This window comes from Zea mays, chromosome 5 (assembly GCF_902167145.1).
Source record: "Zea mays cultivar B73 chromosome 5, Zm-B73-REFERENCE-NAM-5.0, whole genome shotgun sequence".
Lineage (NCBI taxonomy): Eukaryota > Viridiplantae > Streptophyta > Magnoliopsida > Poales > Poaceae > Zea > Zea mays.
In genome coordinates this window covers 84,549,788-84,564,124 of record NC_050100.1, presented here as the reverse complement: position 1 = coordinate 84,564,124, position 14,337 = coordinate 84,549,788, and the positions used below count along the sequence as shown (strand labels likewise).

General features: G+C 51.0%; 1 protein-coding gene across 1 annotated transcript; it reads left to right on the top strand.

The window, feature by feature from the left end:
- The first annotated feature begins 10,669 nt into the window (after positions 1-10,669).
- Positions 10,670-11,475, top strand: LOC103626649 (uncharacterized). Its single transcript, NM_001149397.2, has one exon. It carries the CDS (start codon positions 10,783-10,785, stop codon positions 11,155-11,157), a length of 375 nt encoding a protein of 124 aa, NP_001142869.2. The 5' UTR covers positions 10,670-10,782; the 3' UTR covers positions 11,158-11,475.
- The last annotated feature ends 2,862 nt before the right edge of the window (positions 11,476-14,337 follow it).

The following is a 14,337-nucleotide window of genomic DNA, read 5'->3' as shown; positions in this document are numbered from 1 at the left end:
TGCTCTTCATCCTCCTTATCTTCCTTATTTGCATCTCCCCCTTGATCATTGCCATCATCTTGAGGTGGCTCATTTGATTGATCTTCTTCTTCATCAACTTGAGCTTCATCCTCATTTTGAGTTGGTGGAGATGCTTGCATGGAGGAGGATGGTTGATCTTGTGTATTTGGAGACTCTTCGGATTCCTTAGGACACACATCCCCAATGGACATGTTCCTTAGCGCTATGCATGGAGCCTCTTCATCACCTATCTCATCAAGATCAACTTGCTCTACTTGAGAGCCGTTAGTTTCATCAAACACAACGTCACATGAGACTTCAACTAGTCCAGTGGACTTGTTAAAGATCCTATATGCCCTTGTGTTTGAGTCATAACCAAGTAAAAAGCCTTCTACAGTCTTAGGAGCAAATTTAGATTTTCTACCTCTTTTAACAAGAATAAAGCATTTGCTACCAAAGACTCTAAAATATGAGATGTTGGGCTTTTTACCGATTAGGAGTTCATATGATGTCTTCTTGAGGATTCGGTGTAGATATAATCGGTTGATGGCGTAGCAGGCGGTGTTGACTGCCTCGGCCCAAAACCGATCCGAAGTCTTATATTCATCAAGCATGGTTCTTGCCATGTCCAATAGAGTTCGATTCTTCCTCTCCACTACACCATTTTGTTGAGGTGTGTAGGGAGAAGAGAACTCATGCTTGATGCCCTCCTCCTCAAGGAAGGCTTCGATTTGAGAGTTCTTGAACTCCGTCCCATTGTCGCTTCTTATTTTCTTGATCCTTAAGCCGAACTCATTTTGAGCCCGTCTCAAGAATCCCTTTAAGGTCTCTTGGGTTTGAGATTTTTCCTGTAAAAAGAATACCCAAGTGAAGCGAGAATAATCATCCACTATTACAAGACAGTACTTACTCCCGCCGATGCTTATGTAAGCAATCGGGCCGAATAGATCCATGTGGAGTAGCTCAAGCGGCCTGTCGGTCGTCATGATGTTCTTGTGTGGATGATGGGTGCCAACTTGCTTCCCGGCTTGGCATGCGCTACAAATCCTGTCTTTCTCAAAATGAACATTTGTTAATCCTAAAATGTGTTCTCCCTTTAGAAGCTTATGAAGATTCTTCATCCCAACATGGGATAGTCGGCGGTGCCAGAGCCAACCCATGTTAGTCTTAGCAATTAAGCAAGTGTCGAGTTCAGCTCTATTAAAATCTACCAAGTATAGCTGACCCTCTAACACTCCCTTAAATGCTATTGAATCATCACTTCTTCTAAAGACAGTGACACCTACATCAGTGAATAGACAGTTGTAGCCCATTTGACATAATTGAGAAACGGAAAGCAAATTGTAATCTAAAGAATCTACAAGAAAAACATTGGAAATAGAATGGTCAGGAGATATAGCAATTTTACCCAGTCCTTTGACCAAACCTTGATTTCCATCCCCGAATGTGATAGCTCGTTGGGGATCTTGGTTTTTCTCATATGAGGAGAACATCCTTTTCTCCCCGGTCATGTGGTTTGTGCACCCGCTGTCGAGTATCCAACTTGAGCCCCCGGATGCATAAACCTACAAAACAATTTTAGTTCTTGACTTTAGGTACCCAAATGGTTTTGGGTCCTTTGGCATTAGACACAAGAACTTTGGGTACCCAAACACAAGTCTTGGAGCCCTTGTGCTTGCCCCCAACATATTTGGCAACTACTTTGCCGGATTTGTTAGTCAACACATAAGATGCATCAAAAGTTTTAAATGAAATGTTATGATCATTTGATGCACTAGGAGTTTTCTTAGGCAACTTAGCACGGGTTGGTTGCCTAGAACTAGATGTCTCACCCTTATACATGAAAGCATGATTAGGGCCAGAGTGAGACTTCCTAGAATGAATTCTCCTAATTTTGCTCTCGGGATAACCAGCAGGGTATAAAATGTAACCCTCGTTATCCTGAGGCATGGGAGCCTTGCCCTTAACAAAGTTGGACAATCTTTTAGGAGGGGCACTAATTTTGACATTGTCTCCCCTTTTGAAGCCAATGCCATCCTTAATGCCCGGGCGTCTCCCATTATAAAGCATGCTACGAGCAAATTTAAATTTTTCATTTTCCAAGTTGTGCTCGGCTTAGCATCTAGTTTTGCTATATGATCATTTTGTTGCTTAATTAAAATCATGTGATCATGAATAGCATCAACATTAATATCTCTACATCTATTACAAATAGTGACATGCTCAATGGTAGATGTAGATGGTTTGCAAGAATTAAGTTCAACAATCTTAGCATGAAGTATATCATTCTTATCTCTAAGATCGGCAATTGTAACTTTGCAAACATCAAAATCTTTAGCCTTAGCAATCAAATTTTCATTCTCTAATCTAAGGCTAGCAAGAGAAATGTTTAATTCTTCAATCCTAGCAAGCAAATTATCATTATTATCTCTAGGATTGGGAATTGAAACATTACAAACATGAGAATCAACCTTAGTATTTAAACTAGCATTTTCATTTCTAAGGTTGTCAATCATCTCACGGCAAGTGCTTAGCTCACTAGACAATTTTTCACATTTTTCAACTTGTAGAGCGTAAGCATTTTTAACCTTAACATGTTTTTTATTTTCCTTGATTAGGAAATCCTCTTGGGAGTCCAAGAGATCATCCTTCTCATGGATGGCACTTATAAGTTCATTTAATTTCTCCTTTTGTTCCATGTTAAGGTTGGCAAAAAGAGTACGCAAATTATCTTCCTCACCACTAGCATTATCATCACTAGAAGACTCATATTTAGTGGAGGAGTTGGATTTGACCTTCTTCTTTTTGCCGTCCTTTGCCATGAGGCACTTGTGGCCGACGTTGGGGAAGAGGAGTCCCTTGGTGACGGCGATGTTGGCGGCGTCCTCGTCGTCGGAGGAGTCGCTTGAGCTTTCGTCGGAGTCCCATTCCCGACAAACATGGGCATCACCGCCCTTCTTCTTGTAGTACCTCTTCTTCTCCTTTCGCCTCCCCTTCTTGTCGTCGCCTCGGTCACTGTCACTAGATATAGGACATTTAGCAATAAAATGACCGGGCTTACCACACTTGTAGCAAACCTTCTTGGAGCGGGACTTGTAATCCTTCCCCCTCCTTTGCTTGAGGATTTGGCGGAAGCTCTTGATGACGAGCGCCATTTCCTCATTGTCGAGCTTGGAGGCGTCTATTGGTTGTCGACTTGGTGTAGACTCCTCCTTCTTTTCTTCCGTCGCCTTGAATGCGACGGGTTGAGCCTCGGATGTAGATGGATCATCAAGCTCGTTGATCTTCCTTGAGCCTTCGATCATGCACTCAAAACTTACAAAATGCCCGATTACTTCCTCGGGGGTCATTTTAGTATATCTACGATTACCACGAATTAATTGAACTTGAGTAGGGTTAAGGAAAACAAGAGATCTTAGAATAACCTTAACCACTTCGTGGTCATCCCACTTTACGCTCCCGAGGTTGCGCACTTGGTTCACCAAGGTCTTGAGCCGGTTGTACATGTGTTGCGGCTCTTCCCCTTTGCGAAGCCGGAACCGACCGAGCTCCCCCTCGATCGTTTCCCGCTTGGTGATCTTGGTGAGCTCATCTCCTTCGTGCGTGGTTTTGAGCACATCCCAAACCTCCTTGGCGCTCTTCAACCCTTGTACTTTGTTATACTCCTCTCTACTTAGAGAGGCGAGGAGTATTGTTGTTGCTTGAGAGTTGAAGTGCTCGATTTGGGCCACCTCATCCTCATCATAGTTCTCATCCCCTACCGACGGTACCTGTGCACCAAACTTAACAACATCCCATATACTTTTGTGGAGCGAGGTTAGATGAAATCGCATTAAATCGCTCCACCTAGCGTAATCTTCACCATCAAAAGTTGGTGGTTTGCCTAATGGGACGGAAAGTAAAGGTGTATGTTTGGAAGTGCGAGGGTATCGTAGGGGGATCTTACTATACTTCTTGCGCTCTTGGCGCTTAGAAGTGACGGAGGGCGCATCGGAGTCGGAGGTCGATGTTGATGAAGTATCGGTCTCGTAGTAGACCACTTTCCTCATCCTCTTGTGCTTGTCGCCTTTCCGATGCGGCTTGTAGGAAGAAGATTTTTCCTTCTTCTCTTTGTGGTGAGAAGAGGAAGACTTTTTCTCCTTCCGTTTGGAGGAGTCCTTCTTCTTCTCCTTCCTCTTGGTGCGGGACTCTTCCGTTGAAGTGCTCCCGTGGCTTGTAGTGGGCTTTTCGCCGGTCTCCATCTCCTTCTTGGCGTGATCTCCCGACATCACTTCGAGCGGTTAGGCTCTAATGAAGCACCGTGCTCCGATACCAATTGAAAGTCGCCTAGAGGGGGGGTGAATAGGGCGAAACTGAAAATCTCAAAAAGTAATCACAACTACAAGCCGGGGTTAGCGTTAGAAATGTAATAGAGTCTGCGAGAGAGAGCGCAAAACAAATCGCAAGCGAATAATGAAGTTAGACAAGCGGATTTGTTTTACCGAGGTTCGGTTCTCTCAAACCTACTCCCCGTTGAGGAGGCCACAAAGGCCGGGTCTTCTTTCAACCCTTCCCTCTCTCAAACGGTCCCTCGGACCGAGTGAGCTTTCTCTTCTCAAATCAACCGGGAGCAAAACCTCCCCGCAAGGATCACCACACAATTGGTGTCTCTTGCCTTGGTTACAAGTGAGTATTGATCACAAGAAAGAATGAAAGAGAGAAAGCAATCCAAGCGCAAGAGCTCAAATGAACACGGCAAATCACTCTCACTAGTCACTTAGGCTTTGTATGGAATTGGAGAGGATTTGATCTCTTTGGGTGTGTCTAGAATTGAATGCTTTAGCTCTTGTAAGTGGTTGAGAAGTGGAAAACTTGGATGCAATGAATGGTGGGGTGGTTGGGGTATTTATAGCCCCAACCACCAAATGTGGCCGTTGGAAACCTGTCTGTTCGATGGTGCACCGGACAGTCCGGTGCACACCGGACAGTCCGGTGCCCCCTGCCACGTCATCACTGCCGTTGGATTCTGACCGTTGGAGCTTCTGACTTGTGGGCCCGCCTGGGTGTCCGGTGCACACCGGACAGGTACTGTTCCTTGTCCGGTGTGCCAGTATGGGCACGCCTGCCATCTGCGCGCGCAGAGCGCGCATTTATTGCGCGGCAGAGAGCCGTTGGCGCGGAGATAGCCGTTGCACCGGAGTCGCACCGGACAGTCCGGTGCACACCGGACAGTCCGGTGAATTATAGTGGACTAGCCGTTGGAGTTTCCCGAAGCTGGCGAGTTCTTGAGGCCGACCTCCCTTGGCGCACCGGACACTGTCCGGTGTACACCGGACAGTCCGGTGAATTATAGTCGAGTCGCCTCTGGAAATTCCCGAAGGTAGCGAGTTTGAGTCTGAGCCCCCCTGGTGCACCGGACATGTCCGGTGGCACACCGGACAGTCCGGTGCGCCAGACCAGGGTTGCCTTCGGTTGCCCCTTTGCTCCTTTGTTGAATCCAAATCTTGGTCTTTTTATTGGCTGAGTGTGAACCTTTTACACCTGTATAATCTATGCACTTGGGCAAACTAGTTAGTCCAATTATTTGTGTTGGTCAATTCAACCACCAAAATTAATTAGGGACTAGGTGTAAGCCTAATTCCCTTTCACCTGCGATACGGTCGGTTGGTGAGGTGATTTGGCCAAGGTTGCTTCACAACGAAGCCTGCCCGAGCTGGGCTTCGGGCGAGTCGAGGGTGCGTCCGTTGCTTGAGGAGGCCCTCGGGTGAGGCATGAATTCGCCTGGGACTACTGTTCTCACCCGAGGCTGGGCTCGGGCGAGGCGAGATTGCGTCCCTTGAGTAGACGAAGCCTTGACCTGAATTGCGCCCATCAGTCTCTGCAGTTTGTGCTGATGGTGATTAACGACCGAGTTTAGGAGTGTTGGGGGTACCCCTAATTATGGTACCCGACACCCCCATTGGCTTGAGTTTTGTGGTATACTAATATTTTCCCTATGTGGTTCATAGGACTGGTCATCTCTCCCCGGCCTTCTATGGGTCGGAAAGTACTCTCCCCACATGTGTTTGGAATGGTACGTTATGGTGCTGGGGTGTTGTATAGTGCGATGGGAAATTTTGCTGGGACGGATGAGGATTTAGGTAACAATCCTCCTTAAAAAGCTTTATGCCGGACCGTTCGGTTGGATATGTGGACCGTTCGACTGTGCACGCGGACCGTTTGTTGATGTATGCGGACGATTTGTTGCTGTATGCGGACGGTGCGACTGGGTAGTTTAGGGCTTGCGTAGCATGTGGCGGTTCAGACGCATGTGTCAGTAATTCATTGAAAATGGGACCGGCCACCGTTGGTCCGGATGGACCGCGCTCACGTGTGGACGGTCCGGACATGCGCAGATTGGCAAATTTATCGCCGATGTGCGTGAGAGGTTGTTGTTGCCCAGGGTACATGTCTATCGGCATCCCATAAAGAGGTTGTGACTGGTCGTGACAACCTGTAGCTGATGAATCACGTGTGTTTTCTCCCAGTTCAACATCGTGCGAAGGAAAATTTGCAATAGTAGACTTATCAAATGCACGCATTAGCCTTTTATAATTATTTTGTATACCCCCTACGATATGTTGCATTTGCTCTCGTTGCTTGTCTATGTAAGCTTTAAGAGATTGGAGTTCATTGGTGTTACTTACATTGGGGGTATTCGTAGTAGGTCGGAGCGAAGCCAGATCTGTCGCCCGTTGCCAAACGACTTTGTTGTTCCTTTCCACCTTGAAGTCAGCCGGGAATTTCGCCTTTGCTTCCTGGATCAGCTACTCCTGGCGCTCCTCGAACAGGAGCTGTTCTTCAGCCGGCAAGGTTTCCTATGTCGGCTTGATGATATTGCTGGTGAAAACGTCAGAGCTATCCTTTGAACCGGCCATTGAGGGCCGATCTTGATAGGTCTATATGAAATTTCCCCAGCAGAGTCGCCGAAAAGTGTGTTGGCGCCGATCCGGGCGCCAATCACTATGTTGAGAACCGACAGTGGTGCTCTCTGCACAGGCGCAGACGGTTCACGGCCAGGGGCCTGACGATCCGCGACCTAATGCAGGGCTCGGGTTCCCTGCCTGGCGGGCCGGACGGTCCGCGCGTGCACAGGGGCGGCGAGGGTCGCCGGCGGTGCCTAGATCTCGCTCCCGGGAGGGACCCCGTCGGGGAGGAGAGATCCCATGTGTTGTCTAGGGTCAACATGCCACCCTAGACACCTCTAATCGACGTAGAGCCGAAGAGAAGCGAAGAATTTTGGGTTGAGAGGCTAAACTAGAACTACTCCTAATGTCTAAGGTAAAAACAAGAGATAAACTGATTATTAATTCGATTGTTGATTATTAATCGGTCGTATTCCTCTATATTTATAGAGGAGGGGGCTAGACCCGTTACAAACCAATCTCCCGAGTTAATTCCGCGAATTTAGCTAACAACCATAGCAAGAAACTCAGAACCCTAATTGGCTCTGCGTGCGCGGGCCATCCGCACCACTAGTGCGGACCGTCGGTCGCTCATTTTTGTGCTCAACAAACATAAAAGAATGACTTCTATCATTGTTCTATTGGGAAAAAATATTGGAACAATTTGCGCTACTGAACTATTGAAGTGTCTATGTTATCTGCATAAAGCATCGAACGACCGCCTTTGTTGTAGTAGTTTGCTATCTAGAAACAACGCGTTTACGACTTGTTGACACCTTTTTCGGGCGCCAATCACTCAACACGAACCAGCGACGGTGCTCTCTGCACAGGGGCGGACGGTCCGCGGCCAGGGGTCGGACAGTCCGTGGCCTGGCGCGAGGCTAGGGTTCCTGCCTGACGGCTGGACGGTCCGCGCCCTGGGGTCCGACGGTCCGCGCGTGCGCAGGGGCGACGCCTGGATCTCGCTCCCGGGAGGGACCCCGTCGGGGAGGAGAGATCCTATGAGTTGTCTAGGCTCGGGCAGGCCGACCTATACTCCTCTAATCGACATAGAGTCGAAGAGAAGCGGAGAATTTGGGGATCGAGAGGCTAAACTAAAACTAGACTAGAACTACTCCTAGAAATAAATGCGAAATAGAAGTGTTATTGATTCGATTTATGGTATCAAATCGGTCGTATACCTCTCTATTTATAGAGGAGGAGGGCTGAATCCTTTACAAACTAATTTCTCGAGCTAATTCCGCGAATCTAGCTAATAATCGTAGCACAAAACTCGGAACCCTAATCTGCTCTACGCACGTGCGGACCGTCCGGCCTACAGGCGCGAACCATCCGCGCGCTTAAATTGGTGCTCAACACGACTACATTAAATCGCTAGATTGGAGGGTAAGATCATCTTTAGACATCTCGATAACATATTAGGTAGTATTGGTTTGCATTTATAGTATCTCCATGTACCAGATCATTGGCAAGCTTTATATGCTTGAAAGTTGGAACGACCAGGATGGATATAGGCCCGTAGCCACCCGAGCCATGGCCCAGGCTCCAATCTAGATTATTGTCTGTATAGGCCCGTAGCCACCCGAGCCACATGAGCCAAAATTTTGTTAACTCCTTTCAAAATACCAAAAAAATCTCATGATTAATCTACCTCGCCCTAATGATATTTTATTGTCTGTATTGTAAATATTGATTTACATTATCTTTATTACATGTTTCAAGTATTTAATATATGTTTTTATTCTTGTATTAGATTATATATCTAAATTTGAAATAATTGATAAAGAAGAATAAAGATATTGCTTTATAATGCTAATGTTATCTATATTTACATCATGTTGACCTGTAGCTTTTGAACTATTTTTTTTCCAGCGTGCTTTTGTCATATGTCGACTCAGAACTTTATATAGTCCTGCAAGTTGGTTCGGGCCGTGCTGAACCGGCACGGGCCCATCGTGCTTCGGGCTTAAATACTTCGGGCCGGGCTAGCACGAATTTTATTCGGGCCAGGCTAAATCGTGCTCACGTTCTAAAATATAGGCCCAGCATGGCCCTAAAGCACGGCGGGCTTGCATCGGGCCGTGCTGGCCCAGACCCGGCCCGTGAAGTGGAGTGGGCTGTGGGCCGGTTGAACTCGCGGTCGCGGCTTAGCGCTTCGTTTCCTAGGATCTGGCGGCGTGGGCGCATGGCGCATCGTTTCCTGGGATCCGAGCATCCGGCGGTCGCGGCCGGACTGTCGAGGAAGAGGAGGACGAGGGAAGGAGTGGCGGCGGCTGGCGGTGTTCCTAGTCGCGGAAGGGACCGAGGAGTTGCTCAGCCGAGGAACCGAGGAGCCGCTCAGCCGAGAAACCGAGGAGGAGGAGGGAAGGAACAACAGCGGGCTTGGTGGCTTGCGGATGCGGACTGGCGGAGTGGCGGACTGGCGGTGGCGTTCCTAGTCGCGGTCGCAGAAGAGAAGCCAAGGAGCCGCCGCCACAGGAAACCGAGAAGGCGAGAACCTAACCCTAAACCGAGACCGCCTCCACAGGAACGAACGGCTGGGGCTGGAAATAAATATCGCGCGACGCGAGACCATCATTCCCTAACCCTAACTCGTGCCGGGCTGGCCCGAGCACGACCCACGATGGTGTGCCGGATTATTTGGGCCGTCGGGCCACCAGCCGGAGCACGGCCCAGCCCGTCTAACGTGTCGTGCTAGCCCGTTTTTTTCTATTTCGTGCTGGGCCGGACTGCGTGCCATCTATTTCGTGTCGGGCTCGTGTTGGCCTAGCAAGCACGGCCCAAACTTACAGGACTATATAGGTAGCGTGCTTTTGTCATAAGTCGACTAAGAGCTTTAGCTAATCCTGATTCCAGCAGTGTACATAATTGTATTCTTTGAGGCTTCTCATGAGTGCGCGGCTTAATTAATTGGCATACTGTGAGGTTGTACTACGATAACACAATTAGTAACCATTTTCTCTCCTTCGTTCATCTGTGTTGTGTCATTGCCTCCTCTGCACCGAGAATGCAACGTGTCTCCTCTAAACTTTCTAGTTTCTACTCTCAACAATCTCTCCTTCGACGGTCACCATGCTATGGCGCGCGGGGTGCCACTGTCCAGAGAAAAGGAAAAAACGTTGCGTCCTGGTTCGCGTGCCCTGCAGTGCACGGCACCTCGCACGGTTCAGCACGCGGTTAACGCCGGCCATGCGGCCACATGCATGGCCCGCATGAACGGAGAACGACAGTTGCGCAGGCGCCGGCCCGTGCGCTCCGACGATGGCCAACCGTCGATAGGCCGGCCAAGGAGTTCCCTGCCCACACGTGGACCGCACGAAGCCGGCCGCGGCCCGCCACGTCGAGCCGCGGCCGGCGCGCGTCGCCGTCACTCGTTAAACGAAAAAAAAAGGCGCCATTATTAGCCCGGCCCCGGCGGCAGCGACGGACGCCGACGCGCCCCGCGCTGCGGCACGTTGAAACCCTGCGCAGTCACCGCCGTCCGCCGCGCTCGCGCATGGAGGCATGCTTTGCTTGCTTTTCCGGCCGTATGGCGTTCGCTTGGGATTGTTTGCAGGCAGGCCAGCAGAGATGCAGCGTGCGCCTTGACGTGCAACTGTGCAAGCAAACTGGGTTCGCACAGCTGTGCGACCGGCCTCCGAGAGGCGACGGCGCTGTCCACGTCTCGCTAACGTATGGCCCATATGGGCTGCGTCGCACTATAAATACAAGCTCATTCCATCGCCAACTCTAACTGCAAGTCTGCAACAACAACTCAACAAAGACGTGCACACACAGTCATACACAAGTAGAGCGACAGTAGAGATACCTACCGTCTCCTATATTGTGTGTGTTTGTCGTGTCATCTCCTATCTCGATCATGGCGCAGGCGCACGTGGCGGCGAGGTTCATGACGGAGGTGGCGCCGCCGCAGGTGGTGTCGGTCATGCGGCAGAGGAGGAAGAAGGTGCCGAGGAGCCTGGACACCATCGCCGAGGACGACGACAGGGAGCAGCAGCTGGCGTGCGGGCCACCGTCGGACCACGGCTTCGCGGCGGCGTGGTCGCTGCCGACGCCGACGCCGACGCCGCCGCAGCCACGGGAGCGCGCGGGCGGGTTCGTGGCGAGGGGCCTCGTCGGCAAGTACTTGTCGGACGCCCACGACGGCTGCCAGGCCAGTGGCTGGGAGGGTGGGCACATGCTAGGCCACCGGCGAGCCGTGCATGCGCAGGAGCTGCACGAGGTCGGAGCTTGAAGAGGGGGGAGAGAGAACATCATCTAGCTGCATGCAGTGAGATTGTTTTGGGCTGGGTCCGCCCCTGTTTGTACCACTTCCACACGTGCGCTCATGCATGCATGATAATTTAATTACCTTTAGCTTTATTACGCGTCAAGTGGAGAGCATATCACAAGTAGAAAAGCTTACACACGGTTTCAGTATCAAGTGTACAATAAGGTTATTTGTAGTGGCGTTTTTTTAAAAAAAACGCAAGGATAAATCATATTTATACATGCGGTTCCTTAAAAAATCGTCACTAGAAATCCATAATTTCTAAATATTGTTTTCTTAAAGAACCATCACTAGAATCATTTTTATCTTAAATTTTTTAAGTTTTTTAAATGATCTCGTATGAAAAAAAACAACAACATAAAAGCTATATATCTCTAAAAGTTATAAAACTTTGTAGTTGACAACATTTTTATTTGAAATCATTTTAGCTCTCAAAAATTATATCTAAATTTGTCAAATATAAAATGTAAATTTTGCAAACGAACTCGGATGGGAAAAATACCAAAATAAAAGTATAGAACTTCAAAAGTTATGAAACTTTGTAGTTGACAACTGTTTTGTTTGAATTCAATTACAGCCTCAAAATAGTCAATTTATACACGAAATGTTCTAATACGTGGGCAACAAAATTGCAATATAAACATAGAGTAAGTAATATGCGAAGTGGTAGAGTAGGCTATGTGCAAGGGCGAGGTTGTTGATTTGATTTCCCACCTGTCGGGGACCATAATTAGGGGTACCCCCAAGACTCCTAATCTCAGCTGGTAACCCCCATCAGCACAAAGCTGCAAAGGTCTGATGGACGCGATTCCGGTCAAGGCTCCGTCCACTCAAGGGACACGATCTCGTCTCGCCCGAGCCCAGCCTCGGGCAGGAACAGTAGACCAAGGCAGATTCACGCCTCACCCGAGGGACTCCTCAAGCAACGGGCGCACCTTCGACTCGCCCGAGGCCCAGCTCGGGCAGGCTTCGCGGAGAAGCAACCTTGGCCAGATCGCCACGCCAACCGACCGTATCGCAGGAGCATTCAATGCAAGGATCGCCTGACACCTTATCCTGACGCACGCTCCTCAGTCGACAAGGCCGAAGTGACCGCAGTCACTTCGCCGCTCCACTGACTGACCTGACAGGAAAACAGCGCCACCTGCCCTGCTCCGAGTGCTGTGCCACTCGCCAGAGTGAGGCCGACAGCAGCTAAGTCCAGCCTCGGGCGCCATAGGAAGCTCCGCCTCGCCCGACCCCAGGGCTCGGCCCCCATCTCGGCCTCGGAAGACGGTCTCCGCCTCGCCCGACCACAAGGCTCGGCCCCCGTCTCGGCCTCGGAAGACGGTCTCCGCCTCGCCCGACCCCAGGGCTCGGACTCAGCCTCGACCTCAGAAGACGGACTCCGCCTCGCCCGACCCCTAGGCTCGGACTCAGCCTCGACCTCGGAAGACGGTCTCCGCCTCGCCCGACCCCAGGGCTCGGACTCAACCTCGACTCCGGAATACGGTCTCCGCCTCGCCCGACCCCTGGACTCAGACTCAGCCTCGACCTCGGAGGAGTCACCGCCTCGCCCGACCTCGGGCTCGGACCGACCACGTCACAGGGGGGCCCATCATTACCCTACCCCTAGCTAGCTCAGGCTACGGGGAACAAGACCGGCGTCCCATCTGGCTCGCCCCGGTAAAACAAGTAATGATGGCACCCCGCGTGCCACATGACGACAGCGGTTCTCAGCCCCTTACGGAAGCAAGGAGACATCAGCAAGGACCTGACAGCTCCGACAGTTGTGCTCCTACAGGGCTCAAGCGCTCCTCCGACGGCCACGACATCACATGAACAGGGCGCCAAAACCTCTCCGATAGCCACGACGGCATGTACATAGGACTCTGGCTTCCCTCTGCTAGACATGTTAGCACATTGCTACGCTCCCCGTTGTACACCTGGACCCTCTCCTTACATCTATAAAAGGAAGGTCTAGGGCCCTCGTACGAGAGGGTGGCCACGCGGGAGAACGGGCCGACGCACAAGGCTTGCACTCTCTCTCTCTCCCTCGCGAACGCTTGTAACCCCCTACTGCAAGTGCATCCGCCCTTGGCGCAGGACAATACGAGGCCGTGGTTTCCCCATACTGTTTTCCCCCTTGTGTTCCGTCTCGTGCCGACCCATCTAGGCTGGGACACGCAACGACAATTTACTCGTCGGTCCAGGGACCCCCCGGGGTCGAAACGCCGACAGTTGACGCGCCAGGTGGGGCCTGCTGCGTGTTGACGAACAGCTTCCCGTCAAGCTCCAGATGGGTGGTCTCCTGCAACCTCCCCAACCCGGGATGATACTCCGTTTCGGGAGTCTCGAGTTCATGTCCCTCGACGGCAGCTACGACATGATACTCCTTCCTTCGCCGCGCGACAACGACAATGGCGGCCGTTAGACCGCCCGCCGGCGGCGGAATCGACGACGTCTTCCCCGCGTGACGGAAGAGCAACATCGGGGTCTGTCCCGTCACCTTCCCTGCCGACGGAGGAGGAGGCGGGGCAGGCATGGCCAAGAAGGAGGCGGCACCTCGTCGGCTGTCGAGCGAGTCGACGGCGCCGGTGCCCCAACGGGGGACACGTCGGGCGTTGACCTCGCATCTGAGACGAAGACGAGCGTCGTTTCCCCGCAACACGCCAACCCCAAGCAGACGGACGACGCCAGCACGCTCGCGAAGGACTTGCTGGGCGTTAGCCTCGTACCTGAGATGACGGTGCAGTTCGTCCCTGATGCGACTTCGTCACCATCCGTCGATCAAGAGGTACCGTCCGTTTTTCATCCTGTGCCTTTTAGATTCAGCTTCGACCCACCAAGCGACCCCGCTTCGGTGGATGCTTTCATAAAGGCATATCCGAACCTTCCGGGGTATCATATGCGGTCAACCTGGGACCGACTGACGGCCGTCTCGACCTACGGGCCCTCGGGTTCCGAGGAAGATGACGCGCCCGACTATGGTTGGGATTTCTCCGGGCTCGATAACCCCAGTGCCATGCGCGACTTCATGACCGCATGTGACTACTGCCTCTCCGATTGCTCCGATAGTAGCCACAGCCTTGGCGACGAGGACTGTGACCCAAGTAGCGAATGTTTCCACATCGATCTAGGGGGTCTCGACGAAGGCAACCATCT